Genomic DNA, 24999 nt, shown 5'->3' on the forward strand with positions numbered 1-24999 from the left:
AACGGTCGGGGAATCTATTTAAATGCATCCAGAGACAGATTTGCATTTGCGATGCTCGTCAACCAGGCAGCTCCAGAAGGTGACGTGTCATTTAGCAGATCACGCTGAAAGCAAGCACTTCGGTTTCATTCTGGAGGTGTGTATTGCAGGAAGAAGGATCCAGATTTTTAGAAATAAAAGGACATTTTGCAGCAGTTTACACACAATACTGACTGCTGCGTATGAGGATGATGTACGAATAGATTAAAACAGAGTTCACATGCTTGTTTTTTCTTTGCATTTAGGGGTTTTTAAAAAAGGGCATTCCAACGATTTCACACCTCTGGAGAGGGTTTTCACGTTTTTAAGTCATAAACTGGGCCGTAAAGTTTAAAAGATGTGCACGTTTGCGAGGCAGGGGAAGCCTAATGAAAGATGCTGTAGAGTTGCATGATGGGAACTGAAGGATCCAGGATGTTTAGTTGAAGTTTCATTAATCTACAGGTATAAAACCAATAATGTTAAAGACATGTATTGTATTTGACAAGAAGCGGACTCAGCTGTATACTCGCGTATAGGGAATTACTCAAATTGGGTCTATTTGTGTGAGTTTTGCATAAATGTACTTGAACCCCGGCTATATTTGTCAGTGCATTAGAGGCAGAGAGCTGGAGGCCCTCTCACCAGGATCTATTTGTCAGCTCCCACGTTTTCTGCGTGGAGAATGAATGCAGAATGCCGGATATCCATCACATTAATGCGGTTTGATAGCAGCCTGGCACTTTGAGGCAATTCAGTTCACAGGAAGGCGCTCGTATCCCACCGGTCCCGGCTTTTGCTGCAAATGGTTCGCAACGCTGCACACCACTTAAAAACAATCCCAGAGCCGCCGTGCTGGTGGTAGATTTGGCTGTTTTATTGAATTCTACTGTAAAGCTGTTTGTTTGGCTCTTTTAGTGAAACATCAACTTGGGCTCAGAGAGCCGGGTTGACCTGCATTTAAAAATGAGATTTTGTGGACATTGAGGCTTATTTGAAAAATCAATCTTTCCTCCGCAAACTCCAAAAAGTTTTTAAAAAAAAAAAGATGCACCACGTTAGATTCTGCAGGTGTGGACGTCATTGGGATCATGAAGCGATGAGCGTTTCCTCCAATGTGCACAACGCTGCGTCTCAAAGCCACAACAGCAACAGAATCACCTTTTTTCTGTCGCACGTCTCACTTAAGTAAACCAGAAGGCTCAACATGTCGACATGAGTTTGGAGCGGTTTAATGATTTCTACGTGTGTTTAACACACTGTGACGATTAGCTCACACATCATCATGCGCTATCTCGAATGTATTAGGGGGGGAAGTTATAGTTTATAATTTCTCATGAAGGGATTAAAGTAAAGACTTCTCATTTTTGCTTCACCTGTTTGCTTCATTTCTTTGGATTTCTAGCTTTGTTTTGTTCAATCAATAGATAAACACATCTAATAAAATGATGGCTGCATTGGTTCTATATGTCAAGTATATATCTAAGTTGTTAGTTTCAATTGTGCATATTTTATGCAATTTGGCCTTTTTTTTTTCTTGACAATTGCAGAAAGGCTCCTGAATGCAAAAGCATTGTTGAGTTTACTTCCACGTAAAGAGTCCAGCTCAGCCTCCTCCTGCAGCATCCCGACACCATAGCGTCTTATTTTCTTTACAGCCAGTTAACCCGAGTCTGTGAAGAACACAGTTGAACAATGATGCCGTCCCCTTTGAGAAGTGAAGCTAATGGCGCATCAACAGGTCGAGACTCTGAGCTCACATAATGGCGGTCTTTATTGCACTGCAGCTTGTTTGGCCATTATGGTACAGTTAGTCTAAATAACAGCAGACCAAATGGCACAGTGAGGAAGTGATATCTGCCTTTTTTCATTTGAATCCCTCTGGAAAAAACAGCCAATAGAGCCTGCTGTGAAGAATATTTCCGCGACCAGAATCAGCCGACCTGCGCCAGTCAAATCTTACTTACAGTCGTTTATTTACTCTGGAATTACAACAGATGAACACTTCTCCTTTTATTGTCAGATCTTTTGCATGAACAGTGTTTGTCAAAATGAGCCACATGACATTAAATCCATCAGATCATGTTGTGAATATATTTTAACAAACACTAAAACTACAGTGAATGTAATTCTTTAACTACAGCAGGTAAAAGTAACGCTGTGCATCATTGTGTTGCTCTCATGTCGTTGGATGCAAAACAACTGATAAGTCAAGAGGGAAAGACAACCATGTGAGACAAAACAGGAGGCTTTGCTTTTGGAAACGGTCCGTTGGTGTCTGTAAAACAGCAGTTTGCAGGCGTTACAAGCAGGAGTTTCTATACACAGGGGACGAGCTGTCCAGCCATCTCTGGTCCCTCTGAGGTCTGAATGCACAGCTCTAAGGTGGACACCAGGCTCCCTCTAGTGGAGAGTTTCACATCCTTCATCGCTGCGCTAAAGAAACTACTTTACAAGTCAGAGAAAAGTTGAAGCAGAGCTCTCATCACAAGACAAAATGGCTTAGATGAGTATGATAAACTATATATACTAGACACCTTCACTGTCATTTGAAGAAAATGGTCGATAAGTAGTTATAGTTCAGCTTGATGAGATGCGTTATGGGTAGCATGTATTACATTTGTACGGTGACTAAATTCTGCACTAAATATTTACTCGAGTCAAAAAAGGCACAAGTTACTGAAGTAAGCAAAAAAACATTGTCTGGTTGTGAATTTAATTTAATGCATTAAAATAATATTATAACCTGTTGGGGACAAAATGCACATTTAAGAAAAAAGTCAAACGTGACTTGTGCTTCTGTTTGTGAGACGGTGCTGCCCTCTGGTGGTTGTATCAGGACTTACAGCACTTCATCTTTGCATACAGGTTATAATTAATAACAGGCACATATACTAACTCAAGTTTCTCTGATAATCTCATCAAAATCCAAATATTGTCTCAATTGGTTTGCGCTGATTTTGTGCGGATGCACGTTAGCAGAGTCAGTCTAGCTCGAAATATGTTTTCTTTTTCTTTAATGTCATTTGAAATGTGCTTTTATTTACCCTCAATAGAAGGTATTCATTGCTTTGTTTGATAACTATTCTAGTCACTCAGAAGAATACATCCACCACGTGGTTACTACACATTATGTGGTTATTTCATATACACTATTCATTGATCTACCATAAAACATGCCACATCAGGATATATACATTTATATCTAGATATAAAATGACTTTGGCCATATCAACCAGCCCAGATTTGGTACAAAAGTTGTCAAGGGTTTCTTTGTCGGTTACAACATTCATTTAAACTCTCATGGCAACCTCATTGGCTCACAGAAAAGGATGTCCTCCACCTTTTATGAACAAAATTAATCTGGATGGAGACTAAATGAGCTACATAACGGCTCTTGTATCATAAAAATTTGGTTGAAAACAGAAATACGGAGTGGATGGAGGAGGTTAAGAAATGATGCTGATGTTGCACTGACGACTGGCTGCTTCACATCAGAGAGCTGCAGTCACGTCAGAGACGTTTCCAGAGTGATGGCTCTGTGCATCAAGGCCGACAGGAGATAAAGAGTTTCAGATGAGAGGCTGCTGTGCACTCTCTCCAGCGTAGCCCCTATAACTCTTTCCAAAAAGTGACTGTCCACAGTCACAGATGTACAGCTCCTATAAGAGCGTAAAGAATAAGAAATGGGGAAAGGAAGATGCAGCCGTTGCAATAAGTGGCCCCTTGTGGAACATCTTTGTAACCTCTCCAGCGTTTCCATCAAGTGGGATCCCAGCTGGGCGCGGCAAACAATAAACCCTCGACTCATCATAAACATCAAACCCATTTAAAATAAAGAGCTTGTGCCCTGGCTGGCTTTCTTACCCCCGTGAGGCAGAAAACACAGCTGTGACTCGAGTGTTCAGAGTGCGAGAGGCAGAAACACTCGTGTCGACTCTCACGACGGCAAAACATCAACTCGTTTGCACGTCCGCCTGAGGCTGCCGTTAGAAAGACACCAACAACAAGATGTGAACTATTTTAAAGCTATAGTCACGTACGGTGCATCAAATAGTGACGTTTCTGTTTTAAACTGAACAAGGTTTTCTCATTTAAATAAAATACAGTTCAATTTCAAGATTTAGAGCAACTGACAGCAAAAGAAAGCTTTTTTCCTCAAATAAATGACATAAATTACAAGTGTTGTCTCGATTATGAACTGCTGTTGATGCTTTCACTGCTTCACAGACGAGGTGAAGACCAACGGGGAGGAAGTGATGTACCTGGCCACTGTGACTCATTCAAAGACACGCCCACATAGCGCCACATGTCACATGACTGTAGAGCGGCTGCTGGAAGCACATAGCTGCACATATCTGCTTTACTAAGCAACAGTTCATGCGGTGTGTTTGTGTTGTGGCAAGAACGAGTCATGTTTTTATCTTCATGTTTAACTCACAACACTCGTTCATTTGAGAAAGGTTGTGGTATTTGTTCAAATAAGTCAACACTGACTTGGAGCATGTTCATTCACTCATAAACCTCCACGAATGCCTCAACACTAAATTACATTTCCTCCAAAACATTTAGCAAAACCCCATTTCGTGAACCCGTTTCATTTCTCATGAATCAAATTATGATGAAAAAACACACAAGCAGTGTAGTTTTTGGCATTAAAAATACAACATAACTGAATAAATAAGAGTTTTCTGGTGACTAAAGAAAGTAAAGAACTGCTCAATTTAAAGTACAGTATAAAATATACTTACATCATATTGGCTTGATCCAAATCCATATTCTAGTTAATATCCATATGCATGCAGATGTGCACAGTTCTCATAACGCACAGGTAATTTGGTCCAGAGGGTGCAAAGTATGACAATACTTTAAATGTCTTCAGAGGACGGTGGCGTCACATCAGGTCCAACAAAACCTCAGATTCAGATAGTAAATATAACGTTATATCCCTTTTTATGGAGTATGATTACTGTAAACGGCCCCATCGGACTGCACAGACCTCCATGAAGTCGTTCCATCAAGACCTCCATGTTGTTGTCCTCTCTGGGTTGAAGGGTTAAAAGACACAGACGAATTTAATCTCCACACGTCCAAGTGTTCAGGGAAGTTGGAACATGACATGTCCGTCGCTTTTAAAAGGAAAGAGTCCTGGTTTTGCTCGGCGGGACTTTGGTTTCCTCCCATGACGCTGCTGATGTTGCAGCTTTTCTGTCCACTCACGTCTCGCCCGTGTCTTCGCTTTGGAGACAAAAAAACAGAGACGGCCTGATGCAAAAATACTAAATTGGAGATGCGTTGATCATTCCACAAAATCAATGATCGTCTGAGAAATGAATTCTAGTAAACCAGGAACCAAAATAAAAAAAAAAATAGAAAAAAAAGATCCATACACACCTGTTGGCTGGCCGAGACGACCCTATTGAAGTTTGACTTTCTGATAAAAGCAGCGAGAGGTGCGAGAGGCTGTTTGTCATAGCTGAGAGGAAGAGGCTGATGAGGAGACCAGAGAAAGAGGTGAAGGATGGAGAGTTGAGGAGTCGAGCATCGTGCCGTTACTCTGCCAGGAGGATGAATGGAAAGCCTGCCTCTCTGCCTCCTTTTATATTCTCTCTTCCCCTGCTGCCTCGCTTTGGCTTTTACCCTGGCTTCAATGTGTGTGTGTGTGTATGTGTGTGTGTGTGTGTGCGCTCTGAGAGAGACCTCTTTCAGAGCAGCAGGAATATATTATAACCCAAACAAAAGGAGCCGGCTTATTGTTTATGAATTACTAGCCTTCCAAAGCCAACAAAGGCCCTATTTTCATAGAAAACTCCATTTTCATTTCAGCTCCATTTGATTACCAGAGCAAAGACAATAAAAAAGGCCCCTCTGAGCGCAACGTCCCAAAGGGATTCATTCCTCCTTCTCTCGCTCATTCAGCGCCACTGAAAAGGTTTCTTTATTGCTTTCTTTTCAGGGCCGACGTCAAATGGGCTTTTAGGAGTAAACCAATGACAAAAAAACTATTGCTTGGCTATTTTGTACAATAACAGGGCCGGGGAAAGAGAGGAGTCCTGTGTTGCCTTTGTCATCTCTCTTTCTCTCTCTCTCTTCCGCTCCTTTCTGTTACTGGAGATGAAAATTGCAGAGGCTGAAAATTGACGACAGAGCTTTGAAGGGAAAGAGAGAGAAAGAAGAGGCGGCCACAATGCAACAATACGAGTCAAATCTAAATTATCACAAGCTATTGAGCACAGTGAAGCGACAGAAAGGTACTGTACGGCCCCGGGAGTGTGTGTGTGTGTGTGTGTGTGTGTGTGTGTGTGTGTGTGTGTGTGTGTGTGTGTGTGTGTGTGGGACACCTGTTGGGTCCAAGGCCAAAAACAACACAACCCCAGTGACTCACTGTCACTGCAACATCGATAATAATGTGCGTTTGTGTGTCTAATTCACGATGTTGCAGACCTTGAGGACGGGGCTGATCTTCATCGACTCGTCCGTTTTCTTACTGGTTGCAAACATTTCCCACTTTCTTTAAAACTTTCTTTGGGAGGTAAAGAAAAAAGTGAACCCTTAAGACTTCACTTCTGGAGCCTTTAGCAGAAGTTTATCGTTCAGCCAACACGCGTGCGTGAAGTCCTGCACGCCAGCCGCTAAATCCCCCGCTGCCTTCACACTTTTTAGACAAAGAAACTTGCTTACGGTACAGATAAACCTGTAAAAGGTACAATATCTGGCATTACAGGAAGTAAAAACTGTGCTGTAAACACTAGAATCCAGTCACCCACTAATGATGCAGTCATCAACTTCCACCTGGTATGAACATGTGATCTGAATATCTAAACGACAGAGAACACGTCAATGCAGAGATCATAGACGTCTCATGCAGGCTTATTCATATCCTTGTGAAATCATGTAAGCAACAGAGAAGGAGGCATGCTATGCGGATATGAGGACGGAGCTGAAAAGCTCTAACCGCGCGCACAATAAGTGGACCGCTGCACAAGCTGTCCTGTAAAATATGGAGAGGAAAAAAAATTATTCTTAAATGAAGGGAAATAAAAAAAAAAAGCATCAGCACACGCTGACTGAAGAAGAAGCAGCTCTTTCATCTTTCGCTTTGCCTCCCTGGTTTTGTCCTCCTGGATGAATATTTGGCTCGAGACAAAAGGTGAACCAATCAATTATTCCTCTTGCAGGGCCCTGGTGTTGTTGTGAAAAGCGTTGACATTTGAGCTTTCCAGACGACATCTGCAAATTTATATGCCTTCCATTGTGCGAGGCAGCCAGCCCTGTATCAAAGGCTGTAAAAGGCCTTGTCAATTTAGTAAGGACAACTCCACAAAGCCTCTTTTCTCCTCCGTTGTTATGGGAAGAATGCTCCTCACCGGTGTCCTGCCAAAGCCTGATGGCAATTTAGCCATGTGACGTTATTGATTGCATTGATAACAGACGTCTAGCATGGAAGCCATCAAAGTGTCAGTGATGCATTGTGGAACATCACATATCTACGTGCGGTGATCAAATTCAAGAAAAAGAGGCTTTACAATGAATACGTGCATACAATAGGCGCCTCACCTTCAACGCGCTGTGGCCGCCTGAACCCTGGATAGTGTCACATGTTAATATGAAACTGGAAGAGACTGCAGGCGTAAAGAAAATGTTTTTCTTATTCTGAATGTGCCCAACCGGTGAATCTAAACGTGCGATCAGGAGATCCCTCTTTTCCTTCAGCACTACACTCTCCTTATAGTCGTATTAGAGCAGATAACAGATCTCACACAGCTAAGACAATATGGAAAGAACATTTTCACCAATACGACAATACATGCACAGCATTCAGGAAGAAATACATGTTGTTTTCATATTCACACTATTGGTGGCTCTGCACAAATTAAAACCACAGGGGCCAATTCAATCTAATATCAATAAAAACAGTTAAAATAATGCACATATCAGAGATACATGACTTGCACACGTATACTTTACTCAGTAGAAACAAATGCATACTACAAAGTGTGTACTCTGGAGGTACATATAGCAGTGCTGAAAACATCCAGACATAAAAAAGTATCAATGCATGCATCAACTACATGACTTGCCCGCTCTTATGGATAATAACCTTCATAATTTAAGGAAAGAAACAAGCATTCAAAGGAGGTCCAACTGTCCGATTCAGCATTTTATTCACAGACAAATGGGTGAAATAAATAAATAGAAGGTGGATGATTCCTGTCAGCATTTGGACACACAACACATTTATCAGTTACTTTCATTTAAATACATAAGTTAGAGTCAATAATTGACAAACGGTATCACATGGCTTGCATTAGTGTTGCTTCTAATTTCAATAACAACGTCAGCAAAGGAAAGATTCTCCTCATGAGAGAAATGCTGCTGCTTCATACGCTGCACAAATCATCTTCAGTGTGATCAAACAGGTCGAAAAGTAGAAAATAAGTAGTGTTACAAATCAAAACCAGAGTAAAAAAGCAATCACAAATATAGAAATAAGAAATTATTACACGGCAAGTTGCATATTGACACTGTAAAAACATTGTTTGAAACATTTTCCAGTGTTGTGTATTGCTTGGACTTTGGTCTTGAAACAGAAAGAACAGCGAGCTGAAGCGAGGACGAACTCAAAATGTGTCGGTTCAGTGCCGTGTTCGACTAAATGGTTAAAGTTAATCCTTCTGAACCAGCGTGATATTGACAGCTGGAGCAAACAGGAAAAGAAAAGGTGATGGTCGTTTAGAAGAAAGTTAAACATGAATAGAAAACGTGGGGCTTTGAGGTAATTTGCATTATTTTCAAGTCAAATAATATTCTAAACTTTTAAATGTTGCTTAGAGAGTCCGTCTGCAAGAATATGAAAGTTTAAATAGAAGTATGATCTGGAGCTGAAAGCTGAAACTCCCTGATGGTCGAGTTCATTCCTGAGAAATTCTCCCTCCAGCTTCACTTCAACAAGACGATTGTACAGGAACTACTGTTACACATTTTTTAAGTGTTTTTGATTTGATGAGCTCACATTCTGTAATCTGGACGTCAAGTAATTAAAGCAGATCAATGTCGGAAATCTTTACACTACTCACTTTTACCAGCTGGTAAATTTAGGTTTACTTTAAATTGAAGACACCGAGAAAGGACTACACTTTGTATTTAATATAAGAAATAAACCAACTTTATAGTTTGAATCAAGAAAAATACATCGTACAACAAAATTAAAATGGCTGCCGATGTCAAGTTGTAATCTCTTGGAAATGTATATTTCATGCGCGAAGCCGGTCAACAAAACACCGTCCCGGCAAAAGTGAAAAAAAAAAAAAATCATACTTAACGCAAAAAAGCACAAGGAATGAAAGATAAATTCACAAGTAGAACAAAAAAAGTGTTTAGTTTGATGGTGCTCCAAACAAGGCTGTGTGAAGAAGTAAAGGCGCGAGACAGGAAGTGATGTCATCATTACCTACCAGCTCATTTGGCTTCACAGCTCGGCGGTCTGTTGGCTGGCAGGTTTTTTCTCTCTCGGCCCACAGTTTATCACAAAGGTCAGTGCGAAGGTCAAAGCGAGTGAAACTGGTGACGACGAGTTGAAGTATTGGCAGCTTCTGTCCGCGCAGGTGGAGTAGCGGTTCGTTTGGTCTTTATTTGGGGATCAGATCCGTATCTCAGAGGTTGGTCTCGTCCCAGGTGGGGTCGTTCATGTTCTTCAGGACTCTCCTGACGATCTTCTCCAGGTCCTTCCTCGCCCGCTGCTCCTCCTCCAGCGTCCTCTTCATCCTCTTGTTGTCCTGGAGAGGCGACACAAAGGAGGAAGGAGACAATGGAGGAGTGGAGGGATATTTGTTTTATTTCTATACATGTTCACATCGCTCCACTTTGTACTGCGACTGCTGCACAACGGTTTCCCTCTGGATGAGTAAAGTATTTTCTCATTTAATCTTATCCACCATGATTTAATCTCCTTATTTATCAGAGGATAATGTTTCAGCCACCAATATATTGTGCATCCCTAGTTAATCATGCAGATATGTAAACATAAGACTTCCTGGGGGCCCTCTGGAAACCCCTTCAATACCTTTAGGGGTTCTTGGACGAACATTTGAACCCTATAAAGTGGGACATTTGAACACGTCACTGAGGATAAATAATTAATAGGTAATAATACATCCAGCAGCCTGCAGACGTACCTGTTTGAGCCCCTGGATTTCATCTTTCAGGCTGTACACAGTGTCCACCAGACTCCTGCAGGAACACAACATATGCTGCATTTATTATTTATCCATATTTTCTGACACGTCTTATTACAGACTCGCTTGGTGCTTTGTGAGATCTTGAGATTTCATATACGGTATGTTTTTACATTAAGTAGCTCGTAGTGAAATAATGTAATTATGTTATGTTACAATTTGACACATGCTGTGAATGCCTACACAAGTTTTCAGTTTCTAAATGTGTGCTTGTGCTTTTCTTGTGTTCAGAATCTATCATTTTCACTTGTATCGTTGCTGCTGAAGTTCTTTGTCCCCACGATTAAAGCTTAACTTATCTCTACGTTAGGTACATAAAAACACACCTAACGCTCTCCCCTCTCACCTCTCCTCCACTACAGTTTGCCCGTTGCTCTTGGTCTCCTCCACGATGATCTTCTCCTCCTCTGGGAACAACATGTGCACGTCCTTCCTGCTGGAGCCTGATGGAGCAGCGACAACAGTGGAAGTTATTAACCCTGCGTGACGCACAAGCACAGCAACGTGCACACAAACACGCACTTCAACTCAAAACAAAACACACATCCAGCCATTAGATATACTGTTCTACGGGATATCTGCTGAGTGAATCTACTGCATGAGGGTTTCACAGAGGCTTGTACACAACGACACAAACACACAGCAGGGGAAAGATTCGGGAAGACATACAGATGTGTACTTTTGCCCCGAGTTGTAAGCTAGCTGCTTCGCTAGCACGTCCGTGCTTTGCGACACCGATTTCTTACGAGAGAAGGAGGCAGTCCTGTAACTATGGGCGGTCCAGAGACTGTCATAATCCGAGTCCTCTGACTGGTCCGAACAAGGCGGGTTGCCGGGTAAAGCGGCGACGGTGAGGCTGGTGTCAGCGAGCACATGGTTGTGCATGAGGTCAGTCCCCTGCCAGGCTGTACCGTCAAGTAACCAGCAATGGACGAGGTTTGAACAAACCAAATGTAATGTTGGGGGGCAGGACAAACCATATTGAAGTTGTAAACGGTAAAAAATAAATAAAATAGAATTGAACCAAATGTAACCAGAAATAAAAGGCAAATGGGTTAAAATGAAGGAAAGATGAGTAAGATTTCCCAGAATAAGACGACGATGGAACCAAACACATGGATGAAGTTGTTAATGGGAAGAAAAAACAGAATGGATGAGGAAAGCAGAGGAAGGGCAGACATGAAAAAGAGGAGAGAGAAAAACATTGTTAGAGCTGAAGCCAGAGAACAAACGGAGGTGAGCAATAAGAGTGTGTGAGCATGTTTGTGTGTGTGTTTGTGTGTGTGTGCGCGCGCTCACTGGAGTTGAGCGTCTGTCTTGTCTTGGCGCTGGTGCAGTAAGCCTCAATCACTTTCAGTATCTGAGCGTCCTCCTCGAGCGCTGCTGTACCTGAGAGACAAGTGCATGTGAGAGACATGTGGAGTTTGGTTTGTCAGCAATTATTTCTTCTTTCTTTGTTAAATATAATGAAAATATATAAAACAAACTGTCATTACAGTCATAATCCAGAACTAGAATGGACCAGTTTTCCTTCACCATCAGAGTGCTGAGTTGCATACTTACTTTTTCTGACAGTGAAGTCCTCCTCTGAAGGCTTCCTGTCTGGCTTCCTCTTTGGCAGAAGTTTCTTCATGTTCTTGGGACTCTTACTCATATCCTACAAACAAAGACACAGAAATAAGTTCAATAGGAATGTAGCTCCAATTCCAATTAAACAGCACTTATGTCAAGTGAATTCATTTGGTCAAATCTAACTGCTCCACATCTCAAAAACACCGTCAAGAACCCCTTTAAGTTTGAATACGTGCACAGCACCTCCTTCATGCAGAGAGCAGCCGAGGGCCGGAGTGGAGGAGCAGGCCGAAGGCAGCTCAGGCTCCAGGGTTTCGGGGTGCTCGGTGGCTCCAGGGGCCCCCACATGGGGCTGCTGCTGAGGGCCGACCCGAAAGACGGGGGGTGGGGCAGTGTGTGGTAGGCGTGTCCGACGCTGCCTCCGCGAGACTCCGAGTGTCTGGAGGGAGTGGCGGGCTGAGAGGGCAACTGGGCGAAGCAGAGGAGAGGTTGTAGTAAACAGGAAGTGACGGACGCTGCGTGAAGGCAGTGAAGGGACCAGCTGATGACTCACCGTGTGGCAGACGGACTGAGGCCTGTGTGTCGGCGTGGCCGGGGTGTGTGTGTGTTTGGTGAGGAGGTCCAGCCACTCCTGTAGCTCGTGCTGACTGCTACAAGACACCTGCATCCGATCACACTGGCCACCTGAACCACAACGCACACTGTTTTTACACTGATCGACAAGTGCAAGTATAAATAACAAGTTCAAATAAAAAAAAGCTACCGGAAATTTCGAAAGCGTTCTTCAGGTTTTCTCCGTCCTCTATTCTGGAGATGAGCATCCCTGACAGTGGTATCCTCCCCTATAGAGACACACACACGTGAACCAGAGGACCGAAGAGGCCGAAACACAACACTTTAAATCATTCAAAAGTCCAAACACACCTGGTAGATGAACCCACTCATCCTCAAGCTGGCAGAGAGCATGAGCAGAGTGTGAGGGAAGAGGACGAGGTAGCGTTCATTTGACTCCTGAGGAACAAAACAAAAAACCTTTAACGTACTCGTTAGCGGCCGCTTGAACTCAGCGGTCTTGTGCGTTCGTACGTGCGCGTGACACCTGTTGAGGGCCATCGGGCGGCGGCAGTACCTGACAGTTCTGCGTGTGGACAGTCGAATGGGACATGTGGAGAACGGGGCCGAGGGTTCTGATGTCATCGCCCTCCCAGTTTCTGATTGGCTCGGTTAGAATCTGCAGCTCCAGGTCCTTCTTCTTCCTCACCTCCTGGCACTGAGCCTGAACACACACAGACGCATTCAAAGAGGCACAAATATACACAACAACTCTACTCAATACAGTTCATCTGTTGCCTGTTAATTACACAAAATAAGTCAGATCAATCTATCGTGAAGTGTAATGCGTGTGCGTGTCTTACTGCGAAGCTTTTAAAGTCCAACATGGCAGCAATGAGATCGGCTCTGTCGGGGTGTTGGTCCTGAGACAAAGGGACAAATAATGTGACGCATGAAGAGTGCGACACTTTTCATTCGGTTCATGTTGTCAAACAGCAATCGCAGGTGGAAAACAAAGCCAAGCACTCACATCAAACTGGTTATTTTGGATAATAATAATACAAACGGACAGGCGGCTCACCTCCATGTGTCTGTCCAGTTCTTTCAGCAGCGTCGGGTATCTCTCCAGTCTGGTGAAGGGTTTACTCAGACTCGTGGTCAGAGTCAGGATCCCTGGAGTGGACGCCCCCTTTGACTCCATGTACTCCCCCAGCGCCTCACTGCGACGCACGCACACAACACGGTCACGCACTTTAGGAACTAACACGCAAGACAATACACAAAATAACATCTATCTGACTGTACCCGTGTTGTATGAGCACGTTGACAGCAAACGGGTGGTTGGAGCAGTAGGCCACATAGATGAGCTTCATCTGGGGCATCAGATTGAGGAAGAAGGCCCCGATCCTCTGCTGGGTCTCTGGGAGTCTACGCAGACACAGGACATGTTTAACTGGGTAATGATTGACACTGTTAGCATTTAACATGTTAAAGATTTGAACTGATGACAATTATGGGGCATCAGCTCGTCGAAATCTAGTTAAAAACATAAACACTCGCTTCAAAGCCGCATTCAAGACCATGAAGGTTCCTCATCTGCAAAACTGATTGTTGATGAGATTGTAAGATTTGAATTACACATTTTACGAACTCGATTTAGCTTGATCTCATTCAAAAGACACCTTATAACCGCATCGTCTCTCTTGACTGTCAACAAGACAGACACTTACTCCCTTCTACCACAAGGTGTCTCTGCTGCTCTAATAACTGCCGACATTAAACTCCACTCAGACGAATATCAGGTCTGAGCTTCAGCCTCGCTCTGTTTTTGAAGCGAAGCCAGAGGATGCACTGCAGGTTAAACAATATGTTCAAAGTTTTGCACAGATTTTGACTAAATGATGCATCTCTTGGTCAGTGAAAAAAGTCTATCATTGTATCGCAGAAGCCAAATACATTCAATTTAGTGTCATAAGACAAAGAAAAGCTGCAAATGCACTCATATCAACCATTTCCTCCACACCAACACACCTGTATCATGGTGAAAACACTCCTGCATTTAACAGTGAAATGTTAATACTGTAAGACCTAACCTGAGGTTACCTCAATGCATTATAATTTAAAAAGCATCATATCATAGGAGTAGCATTTGTAGCATTTAAGGACATTAAAGCACTGACTTTGTGTGCTCCTCCAAGGACTGAACCAACATCTGCTGGAAGGTTGAGATCTCCTCCAGATTTCCCTGAATGTGACTGATGTCAACACTGCTGAGTCTGCAATACAGAGGAGTCAAATCATAATGAGTCGCTGACATTTTTAATAAAAGGCTGTGATAAATAAATCATTATACTTGCCAAGCTCTAATAGATGAGGATAATAATTCATGCATGCTGTGATATATTTATGTGCAGAGGACACGTCCAGTATGCATATAATATACAGAGCGTTCTCATATTCTGTCAAATGTGGTATTGCAATAGTTATGCTAGTGTGTGTGTGTCTCTCGCTACCTCTAACATCTGACTCCGTTGAATAAAACAATAAAAGTCTATAAATAACTCCACCTGTCTAAGAGGTGAAGCGAGCGCAGGTATGAGCCCAGAAGACTCTGGAGCTCCCTCGAATATTCACTCTCTGTTTCTAGGATGTTCTGCAGGACCTGAAGGAGACACACACAGACCTTTGGATTAATATACATATTAATTACAGTGAGGGAGTGCATTTATTAATAGAGAAGAATATTTTAATAACTTGGAGCCGTAAGATAAAATGGGTCGACCGACGGTTCTTTTGGTGCTTTCTATAAAAATGTGCCTCCACATTGTCTTCCTTTGAGTCCAGACAAAAGCTCTTTGCTCAGACTAAATGACTCACCAGGCCGCTCGCTTATTAGTCGGAGAGGTCTTTTGTAAAAGGCTAATGGAGAGCGATACCAGACCCTGTGGGAGCTCGACTAGCTTTCTATGGGTCTGACTCCGCCGGCTAATTGGCTAATCTCTCCACGACGTCGCAGCCTCTCAGGAGTAATAAATTGTTGAATTTCAGCCACATGTTGCTTCGTCTCCCCTCTGGTCTGGATCTCCAATTGTTCATCTGTAACACCTTTTTATGTATTCATTACTTTTGAATAAAACAGACGTCTTGGAGGACACAGAGAGGATGCCAGAGCCTTAAACAGAAATAGCCCAAAGTTCGTCTTCTTATACAATCGTCTGCACTGAACAGCCTTGACTTCAGGCCAGGGCTGTGCGTGAGAGACGAAGGTACTCCAACCAAAGATGGACTGTCTAAAGAGACTCTCGCAGCTTGCTGCATTATTAACACACACAGACACACACACACAGACAGGCAGAAGCCAACCCCGGGGCAAGGCTGCCCCAGAAACCACTGGGATGGAAAAGATAACCTACATTTCATCTGCTGCGCTCTCATTCAGGCTCCACTCACGCGGACGCACAACGCAGACACACGATCGTTAAATGGATGTGCGGGGTGAAACATTATTGATTGCACAAAAAGCAGGCACACACGTGAGAACGAGCTGTTCATTCGGTTCACTCCGAATCAGTCTAACCAGGAAATAAATCGTAATTCTGCTTCTCGCGCTCAACTCTTCTGGTAGACGCGAGGGCGGGTAGATTCTGGGCCTCTTTCCACGAGAACATTTGGTCATGAGAGAATGAGGACAGTTCTGACTCACACACACGCATGCAGACACACTGTTTCTTTAGGGCATGGTGCTCACCACGTTGTAGTAGGTCTTACTGATGATGGAGGTGTCGAATGCTTTGGGGGGGCTTTTCAGGGTCCCAGACTTCGGCTTTTCTAATGTCTTGTCTGTAAAGCGAGAGAGAAACAAGCAAGTTACATCACGTTACAATACAATGTTGTGCTGCTCTGAGTGAGTTCCTGTTGGGTTTGGAAGGAGAGAAGAACTGTAACACCTCCAACACTCACACTTAGAAACACATGTTAAAGCTCTTTATGGTTATTCCAGTGTCAGTTATTAAGAAATACAAAAGCAATACCACATTTGAAAAATACTCGAGGTCTAAAAAAAAACACCTGATCACATTCAAATGATTTAACAATGTTGTTATTTAACAATTAACAGTAATGGACCTTCCACTTTATTGTGTCTCGCTAGTAAGTGGCTCGTGGTGGATTGTCATCCCTAATCAAGAAAATGAAACGTCGCTCTGAACAACACTTCCTGACTGCAGGGCAACGTCGTGTCCATATATTCCACTAAATGTAGGACAACCAATGATTGAAGGCTTGAAAGTGAATTATCTGAGTCCACAATGTCATTTCACTGTCCTGTTTTCCATTGTATGGACAATAATAGCACATGACATCATATCCTTCAGTTCACTGTTTGGACCTTTGGAGACATTTCAATGTCAAGCCACAATAAGCGCTTTATCGATGATTGTTTTTTTTTTCGACATAACCACGATCAGGATGCTATGAAAGACACAAAGAGGCATTCTTTGACAAGACAAAGACAAATCTTGGTGTGGGAGCAGAAACAAAAGGAGGTCGACGATGATGTATGTCAGCGTATCAAGACGACGGGCACATGGAGCCACCAAGGCGTCATAACCGTGGGTCCCTCCACTGCAGAGCTAGAACGACTCCCACTGCTCATGTGCATTTGCTGCCATTGCTCAGGCCGCTGTTATCCCCGTTTTCTGCTGTGAGCATTAAGTCAGGAAGTTCCTTTCTCTACAGCAGCTCAGCCACTTCCTGTCTTTGTGTGTCTGATGGAGCTTCCTTCCTTCCTTGGTTCCTGCCTCCTCTCCTCAGAAAGCAACACAATCAAACCGCGAGGACGTGGCTTTTACATGCACAGGAGGCAGCAAATCACAAGTCAGGACTTCACTCATGTGTTTTAAGAGTTGCTCAAGTGAGTAATCTCTGCTCCGATGAACTAGAATAAAGGCTACACATAAATTAGCTCTTGCTAAAGTTTATCAGGCCAGTCTGCTGCCGTAGGAGGTAATGCAACTGAAGGAGGTAGCAGGTTGGTGTCAGTAAACACAGACCTGCAGCCTGACTGTTAGTGTGTGTGTGGTTTGTTACACTGCTTTGGCAAATTCTTGCACACTTGATATTCGAATTGGGAGGTTTGGGTCGTGTCGATACACAGCATGTGCTTTATATTTAACACGAGAGAGTAAACTAACTCAAATCTTAATTTATACCAACAACTGCCATGTAGCATCAATACATTATCTTGTCTTGGTGGAAAAACATGCAAAATATTCAGCTGCTGTACTGTAACTGCATCAATACAATGGTGAGAAACCAGTTCAGCTTCTCCCCACTGTCCTGAAAAATGATGCACAACATCTGAAGCAACACCCACCGCTTCCCTTCAGCTCCCGTACATAGTTACTGGGGAACCACCCAGAGTTGCCGTTGACCGAGCCCTCCCACCAGCCGCCGTCCTCCTGCCGGCTCACACTGATGATGTCGCCCTTGGAGAAGGAGAGCTCGTCCTCGTTGGTCTGCTGGAAAGTAAAGCGCGCCTTGAAGAGCGCGTGGCCACACCCGCTGCCCTCCGACATGTCCTGAGGAAGAGGAGGACAGAGGGCTCACTGAGTCTGTGCAGGAAGAAAAACCTCTCAGATGTTTATCTGCAGGTGGCGGTCGCAGAGGAATGCACACTGCCAGAGAGCAGGCGATGGATATTTTCAAAACAGACCATTATCGGGTTTGTGCATCAGTGTTTGTCATGGTCACTCACCAGGCTGCGGTACTGAGGCTGCAGCACTTTGGAGGAACGAGTGTGAGTGTTCAGAGAGTCAAAGGACTTGATCCTCGAGTGTGAGGAGTGCGGCACGCACTCACCGTCTTCAGAAACACCTAAATCTGCACACAGCGTTTCAATTTATAGTCAAGTTAAACAATTAAAAAAATACCTAAATGTCATTATAGAGCTTGGTAATGATATTAATACCAATCATAAATTAGAACCCAATAATCTTAATCTCACCTTCAGTAGTTTTGTTGAGGGCAACCAAGGAGTTTAGGACCTTGGAGAAGTTCAGTCCCTGCAGGAGGTCATTAACCTCAAAAGGCTTAAGGGAGGAAACAGAAGAAAAAAAATATATGAAATAGTTTTATAAAAACACTTTAAGGTTTACTGAATGAAATGTCTAGAACATTGTGCGTTTGTTCCTTCAGAATCTTCTTATTTCACTTGCATCGATTCTTAATGAGGAATTCACATTATGAAAGCATACTTTTAGTAAAATAAAGAAATGCTAAGTGTGGTGGGGGTTTGAATCCCTGCTCCAACTGCAGTCTGGAGCAGGATTACTCAAAGTCTGAGCTTCCCCTTGTAATCCCATCTCTCTCTCTCACACACACACACACACAGTCAAAAGACCCTAATCTCGTGTGTACCACACACTGACTGACATCCACGCTCCCAAAGTGTGAGGGTGGAGGCAAAGTGGGGTTTGAAAACTTTCAAAATAAAAAACAAAAAGTTAAGAGCAAACAGGAATAGTTGAAAATCATAATTCTTTAAAGAGCCTCTTTAATTCAATGGTAAAACAACGGCCTTCTTTAATGTAGTCATCCTTTTAAGAGCCCACTTGGTCTGATTTATGTCCACAGGCTGATTAGTAGTCAGGGCAGCGTGGAGCCAACAGTAAATACACACTTCCTTCTCTCCCACTGGCATCGGGCCGAGAGGCAAAACGAGGCTCTCGACGCTGCAGGAGAAATGTACCAACGCTCAAGTTGCATTTATACACATTTTAGGCGTTTAGCAGTTCTTGGACGATCACAAGCCAATGAGAACGATCGATACGGAAATCCGACGATGGAAGAAACACATGACAAAGAAAAGCACTCGCAGAAGGATATTATTCCTCATGGATGGAGAAATATTGCATTTGATATTGAGAGAGAGCACTTTGTTGGTTCCTGGGAGAATTTGGTTTTACGTGACATGTTTGTTAATTAACATGAAGGAAGCGATGACCTCAACGGGCGAATAAGACTGAGGACATCTCCTCCTATACATGCATTTAAATTACAGGATCTGAGTCCAGCATGATGGAGGAGTCAGATTCCACTGCTTTAAATACATCTTTCAATCAGAACTCATAATTTCTTAAAGTTAAATACGAATACAATGTGACACTGCATAACAGATATTAAAAGCTTCGTATTAAATGCAGTTGTGTTCCTCTTGTGAGAAGCAGAGTCCGTAAATCCAGCGTGCTTTAAACGAGCGCCTGTGATTGGTCGAACAGCTTACCTGATAACGGGGGTTTAATGCGGCCGAGACGGCACTCTAAAAGCACAGAATCAATATCCCACCGGATCAAGTTGAATTAACAGACTTAAGATCCGATTAATTGTGTCGCTCTGGTTAACCAAGTCAGAACTCAACCACAGTCCCTCTGGCGTTCCCGTTCTCGTGGTCTGACTCATCCTCGGCCAGCGAGCGTCTGGGAGAACGACTGGGCCGCTGTCAGTCAGGCTGCTGGTGACGGAGGCCTCGGCTGCCAGCAACATGGCAGACATGCTTCTAATCAACCCGATTGGAAAATCCACAGACTGCGTGATGTTTGGCATTATGTCAGCACCACCCACTCTTCTCCTCCATTTCATCTGCTCACACTACGTCCATTGCTGCTTTTGCCACGGATTCTGGATGATGTTTAAAGTCGGCCCTCCCTCATTGACCACTGGGCTTTTGAAACCTTATTATTAAAAAGGTCCAACAGTCCGGGACTCCTGTGTTGCATAATCTGCTCTATTCTAGTGTGATTACATGTTTTGATTTTCAATAGCTAAGATCAATAGTGTGTGTGTCAGGATATAACCTGACTCGATCCACTGTTGTGTGCACACGCACAGACTTTTGAGCTCTGATAACAATACAGATTTGTTTTTGATAACACAAAAGGTCTGTCTTGAGACCAAAGGTTAGCGCTCTCCTACTCATCAGACCATTTATTCCACGTAGGCCTCATTTCCAAACAATTTAAGATAATTTCCTGACTAAACATCCAAAATTAATGTATTTATTTTTTTGTTCGGAGCTGGTTAAGGGCCTGAGGCTTACACCTGACACACACACACACACACACACACACACACAGTTGATAAGTTATCAGTTATTAAGAAATCCTTTATTGTAAAAAGGTGACTCGTCAGAAGCTTGACTCGATCCACTGTATTTGTATTGTAACTGGTAATTTTCAAGGAATATTCGAGAAATAAATGTCCGCCACAGCCGTATTGATGAATACATTTCACCTTTCCAGGTTGCTCGTGAGCACAATACCTGTTGCGCGCGCCGAGTAGCGGCTAAACATTAACAGCAGACGTCACTGATAAACACGACACGTACGTTTCAAAAGGTGGAATAAACAAGTATTACGGTCGCGCGGGTGTGAAGTAATGCGTCTCCTCGGCTTCACACGGAGTCCATGCATTAATAAACACAGATATGAAGCACGTGCATTCATGAACACAGGTATTAACTCACCTCCACGCCGAAAGCCCCGCAGCCTTTCACAAACTCGGAGACGTTGCGCTGACACTCGCTGTCGCCTCTCGGCTCCTGGAAGAACTGCACACAGGAAGTAGCTAAATTACCAAAAAAAATAGTCACGCGACATGTTCAGAAACTGTTCATGGAGGAGTTGGAGGTGTTTTCATCACGTTAACAATCGTATTCCAGGCGCTGCTAGTAAATTGGCCACCTGCTGCTTAACAGCATCAAGTTAACTAAAACAATTAGCGAAACTTCCGGTTATACTTTTCAAATTAAGGCGTTTTCAGATATTTGTGTTTAGCATCGCGCTTTCTGAAAAAAATAACATTCATCATTATTTTTATTCGTAAAATACACTGTTGTTTTTTTTCTGTGTGTCTTTAGTTTTTCAGTAGTTAAAGAGTAATCTTCTCAGTTTGAATCGTGTCTTTCAAATCTGCTAATTAAGCGCAAACAAAAACAAGATATGATACAACTTTGAATGAGTGTTGATGGAGTCACAAAAGTGGACACGATGTGGCGTCATGGCTGTTCCAAGAGGAGCCAAAACAAAGAGTTCAGTGTGTGGCCCGAGTTATGCCTTTATTTTGAAAGAGACAATGCCTCCCTCTGTGTTGGGTTGAAGCTAATTTGATAGAGATCTGACAGGGAAGTTGGATAAGGCAAAGGAGGATATGACGTTGACAGGATCACGGTTCATTGTGTGTGTGCGTGTGCACGTGCGTGTGCGTGTGTGTGTGAGAGAGAGGGGCTTGTATTACTACAAGCCCCTCTCTCTCTCTCTTACTGTGGGCTTGTACTGGTTTTGGTGACCAATGGCATCAACTCTGGTAGAGCCATAAGTAGTTGAATCAGATTACATCCAGTATAAGTATTACACTAGTTCATTTAATTAGCGTTATTAGAATTGCTGCAATAACATTTTAGATGTTAATCTATACAGGATTCTGATCAGGTGTCAGATTTATATTTAACATGTCCCATAGCTTATGTCCTGTTCATCTCTTCTGAAATAACATAAATAACCAACCATATTGTTTAACGGGTAAAACAAGAAGAGCACATCAAAGTGAGATAACACAAAACCTGTTGAGGGAATTGGTACTTTTAACAATAGGCTCGATTTTTAAGTAATACCACAACAATTGAATAGTGTCTGACGCTAAACCTTTAACTGGCGTTTTCTGTTGGAATAATGGAATAATTGCGTATGTATGAACTGTTTGCATAGCCTCGTGTAATATGCATGTTTCCATATGTGTGTGTCCCACATCCATCCAGTAATGGGTACGTGTGTTCCTCACGTATCCCCGTATCCCTCCATCCACTTACTTTGTCCACCGTCCCGGGTCTGAGTCGCTCCAGCAGCCTGCAGAGCACCGCTCCATCCTGCAGAGACGTCTGGAGGAAAGCCTCCGGATCCGAGATGCTTTTCTTCGGGGACTCCAGGACCCCCAGCGTTATGAGCCACGTTACTGTCTGTTCGGCCGAATTCATGGCCGGATCTCCAATGTCATGCAGCAGCAGCAGCAGCAGCAGCAGCAGCAGCAGCAGCAGCAGCAGCAGCAGCAGCAGCAGCAGCAGCACTCTCCAGCCTCCTTTCCTCTATAAATGAGACAGAAGGGTCATCCAGCCCCGCCTTGTTTGAACATTAGTCAACGCGCGCCGGGTCAGTCCCGCAGGCTGCTGGTCCGAAATAGAAGAAAAACAATAGATGTGGAAATGAGAAAGGTAGTTCCTTCCTTTAACAGCTTCGTATTGTCCCGCACTGCTCGCTCGCTCTCTCTCTCTCTCTCTCTCTCTCTCTCTCTCTCTCTCTCTCTCTCTCTCTCTCTCTCTCTCTCTCTCTCTCTCTCTCTCTCTCTCTCTCTCTCTCTCTCTCTCTCTCTGCTTGTGCGCACAACTGTAGCAGCAGGACTGGAGACAAGAGAGCTGTTGTAAGACAAGACTTCCTTTAACATTTTTCAAAATAAAAGCATACAAGTCTGGCACGTTTATTCACGATCATCGCCGTTGTGCTCTTCTTTGCCCACTATTTTTGTTGTGAATGTAATTACATGCAATGGTATAAATGTAGGCTACAATAAAGGTATATTATTATTATTTAATTAAACTGCATCAGAAGGTTGCACAGAAGAGATTTTGTGTGTATTATTACCATAAACAAAATATTGAGTCAATCACAATGTTTAAAGTGAAATCTATCATCTGAACTTTCTGAATTGTAAAAACAAAAAAAAATGTAATGCCAAATAGTAATAAGTCATAAATAATCATAATAATAATAATATATTAACAATTTGTGACAAAGGGGCAATACCTTTTTTGTATTCAATAAGCTGTCACACCTGTATGTAAATATCAACAAGGCTCACAGAGCAAGGTGTATCCTTCAAAGCACATTGGATTGAATGACTCCAATTTTTTGTCAGAAAATTTGGCACTTTTACTTTGAAGACAAAACCGTCTAACTTCCGCTTCAACCCTCGCTTCTATCGATGAAGCTGCACATCACAGGACCGTCCCGTTGGCGACTAACAGGCTGATCAAACCACGACGGGTCACACAATGATATATTCAATTGTTTTTTAAAAAAAAGTCTGTAAATGAAATGTATTGTCATATTCAGCAAGTTCCTCTCTATTACCTGCGATCTCTATTTCCTGCGATGCCTCACATATAACCGAGCTGCACCATACTCCATTCAACAATCCACACATTTAAAGCACGTGGCTGATTTATCTAGAACATTGCATTAAACATAAAATCAGTTCAAATAACCCTAAAACAACCGTTGCCTCGATAATATTAACGTCATGAAAAGTAGATCGATACTGTTCAGACAAAGTCATCAGTGAGGCTACATTGTAGTAATGCACTGATTTGTTCAATGATCCATAACTTGCGTGTGACGTCAGTTTCTTCGTGTGACTGCACAAGCACGACGTCACGTCAGTAATTCAATGACTCAAAGCGTATGATCGACAGTGTGTGCGCCGCTCTGGCGCCCTCTGCTGGACAGTCCGGGGTGCAGCTTTAGCTGAGAGCAAAATGGGGTTAGGCAATTATTGTAAATATTTGTCATTATTACTTTTGGCAACAAAACTCATTATGAACCCCAGAAATAAATCATGTCATTGTATTTCAAAGCGGAATATTAGCGACATGCAAAGCTTGAAATAACCTTTCATTATCATATTTTTTGTCACCTGAAATGTAGACTTTATTTTTGAAATTGTAGTTATTTGTATAGCTTGATTTTGACTGACAAGAAACACAATAAAGAGAAGAACAATTGGCCCCAATACTTGATCAATCTAACCCCAAGACAGGGTATGAATATGAATATTGAGCCGCAATAGTGCAACATAACACTGCTTTTTTCCATGTCACACTCACAAAGTCAGTCAGTATTGCCCATCATGCATCACGGTGGGCTCTCTGCACCCTGGGGACTTCTTATCACCAGTCTTCTTGTCAAATAAGAGCTTCAACAGCACACGCCTGTGTTCGAAAGCCATCGGTTTGGGTTGTGAGTGTGAAAGTTGTCTCCACTATTCATAACAGGATGTCACACCGAGTGTTGTTTAGAAGAAGAGCTCTCATATACTCTCACTCGTTTCTCTCTCGCTGTCGTTTTATAAAAGTTTTCAAGATGTAGTATTTATCACTTGCATCAAAGAACTTTTAAATTAAAATGATTGTATTCAGTTTTAAGAATTAATGTTGAATTTAGGAACAAACCTCTGTTTCCTGACACACACACACACACACACGCACACACACACACACACACACACACACACACACACACACACACACACACACAGTCATAGAGAGACATCTAACCTCATTTCAGAATCCAAAAAACCACTGAGGTCGAATCTGAAAGAATGACAGAGTTTTCCACCAACAGCCTCGTGGCCACCAGAGTTGAGGAGAACTCTCTGCATGAATGTGTTTCATCTTTTTAATTTCAATCAGCACTTGCGAAGGCATGACCGTACAATACCTCTAAAAGTGCATTGGCTTTCAGATCCACCTTTCTAAAGAACCACGAATGCCTGCAGAGAAGTCAGCAACCAGGCCTGA

General features: G+C 42.9%; 1 protein-coding gene across 3 annotated transcripts; it reads right to left on the reverse strand.

Moving 5' to 3' along the window:
* Nucleotides 1-8171: 8171 nt before the first annotated feature.
* On the reverse strand, nt 8172-22429 carry arhgef7b (Rho guanine nucleotide exchange factor (GEF) 7b). 3 transcript variants are annotated; one of them, XM_068590718.1, is made up of 22 exons: nt 22240-22429; nt 20899-20982; nt 18382-18466; nt 18133-18257; nt 17752-17956; nt 16126-16217; nt 14945-15039; nt 14558-14653; nt 13683-13805; nt 13459-13597; nt 13241-13300; nt 12955-13101; nt 12750-12836; nt 12589-12667; nt 12379-12509; nt 12069-12293; nt 11817-11910; nt 11553-11642; nt 11000-11158; nt 10600-10696; nt 10194-10248; nt 8172-9794 (listed from the first exon to the last, which is right to left on the reverse strand). In XM_068590718.1, exons 1-22 carry the CDS (start codon nt 22402-22404, stop codon nt 9672-9674), a joined length of 2556 nt encoding a protein of 851 aa, XP_068446819.1. In that variant the 5' UTR covers nt 22405-22429; the 3' UTR covers nt 8172-9671. The 3 variants fall into 3 exon arrangements, 2 of the variants coding, with proteins under 2 accessions (XP_068446819.1, XP_068446820.1); XR_011078276.1 differs by having other exon boundaries at nt 9715-9794; nt 10923-11158; XM_068590719.1 differs by lacking the exon at nt 11000-11158.
* Nucleotides 22430-24999: the final 2570 nt, after the last annotated feature.

Source organism: Clinocottus analis, unplaced genomic scaffold (assembly GCF_023055335.1).
Source record: "Clinocottus analis isolate CAN_PGR_092001 unplaced genomic scaffold, fCliAna1.0.p SCAF_24, whole genome shotgun sequence".
NCBI lineage: Eukaryota > Metazoa > Chordata > Actinopteri > Perciformes > Cottidae > Clinocottus > Clinocottus analis.

Excerpts from the sequence above, each read along its gene's own strand:
- arhgef7b (XM_068590718.1), bottom strand. The coding sequence starts at position 22,404 with ATGAATTCGGCCGAACAGACAGTAACGTGGCTCATAACGCTGGGGGTC. Across the intron at positions 15,040-16,125 it reads GTAAGACCTACTACAACGTG|GTCCTGCAGAACATCCTAGA; the intron begins GTGAGCACCATG and ends TGTCTCCTTCAG. Across the intron at positions 12,668-12,749 it reads TGAGTGGGTTCATCTACCAG|GGGAGGATACCACTGTCAGG; the intron begins GTGTGTTTGGAC and ends GTGTCTCTATAG.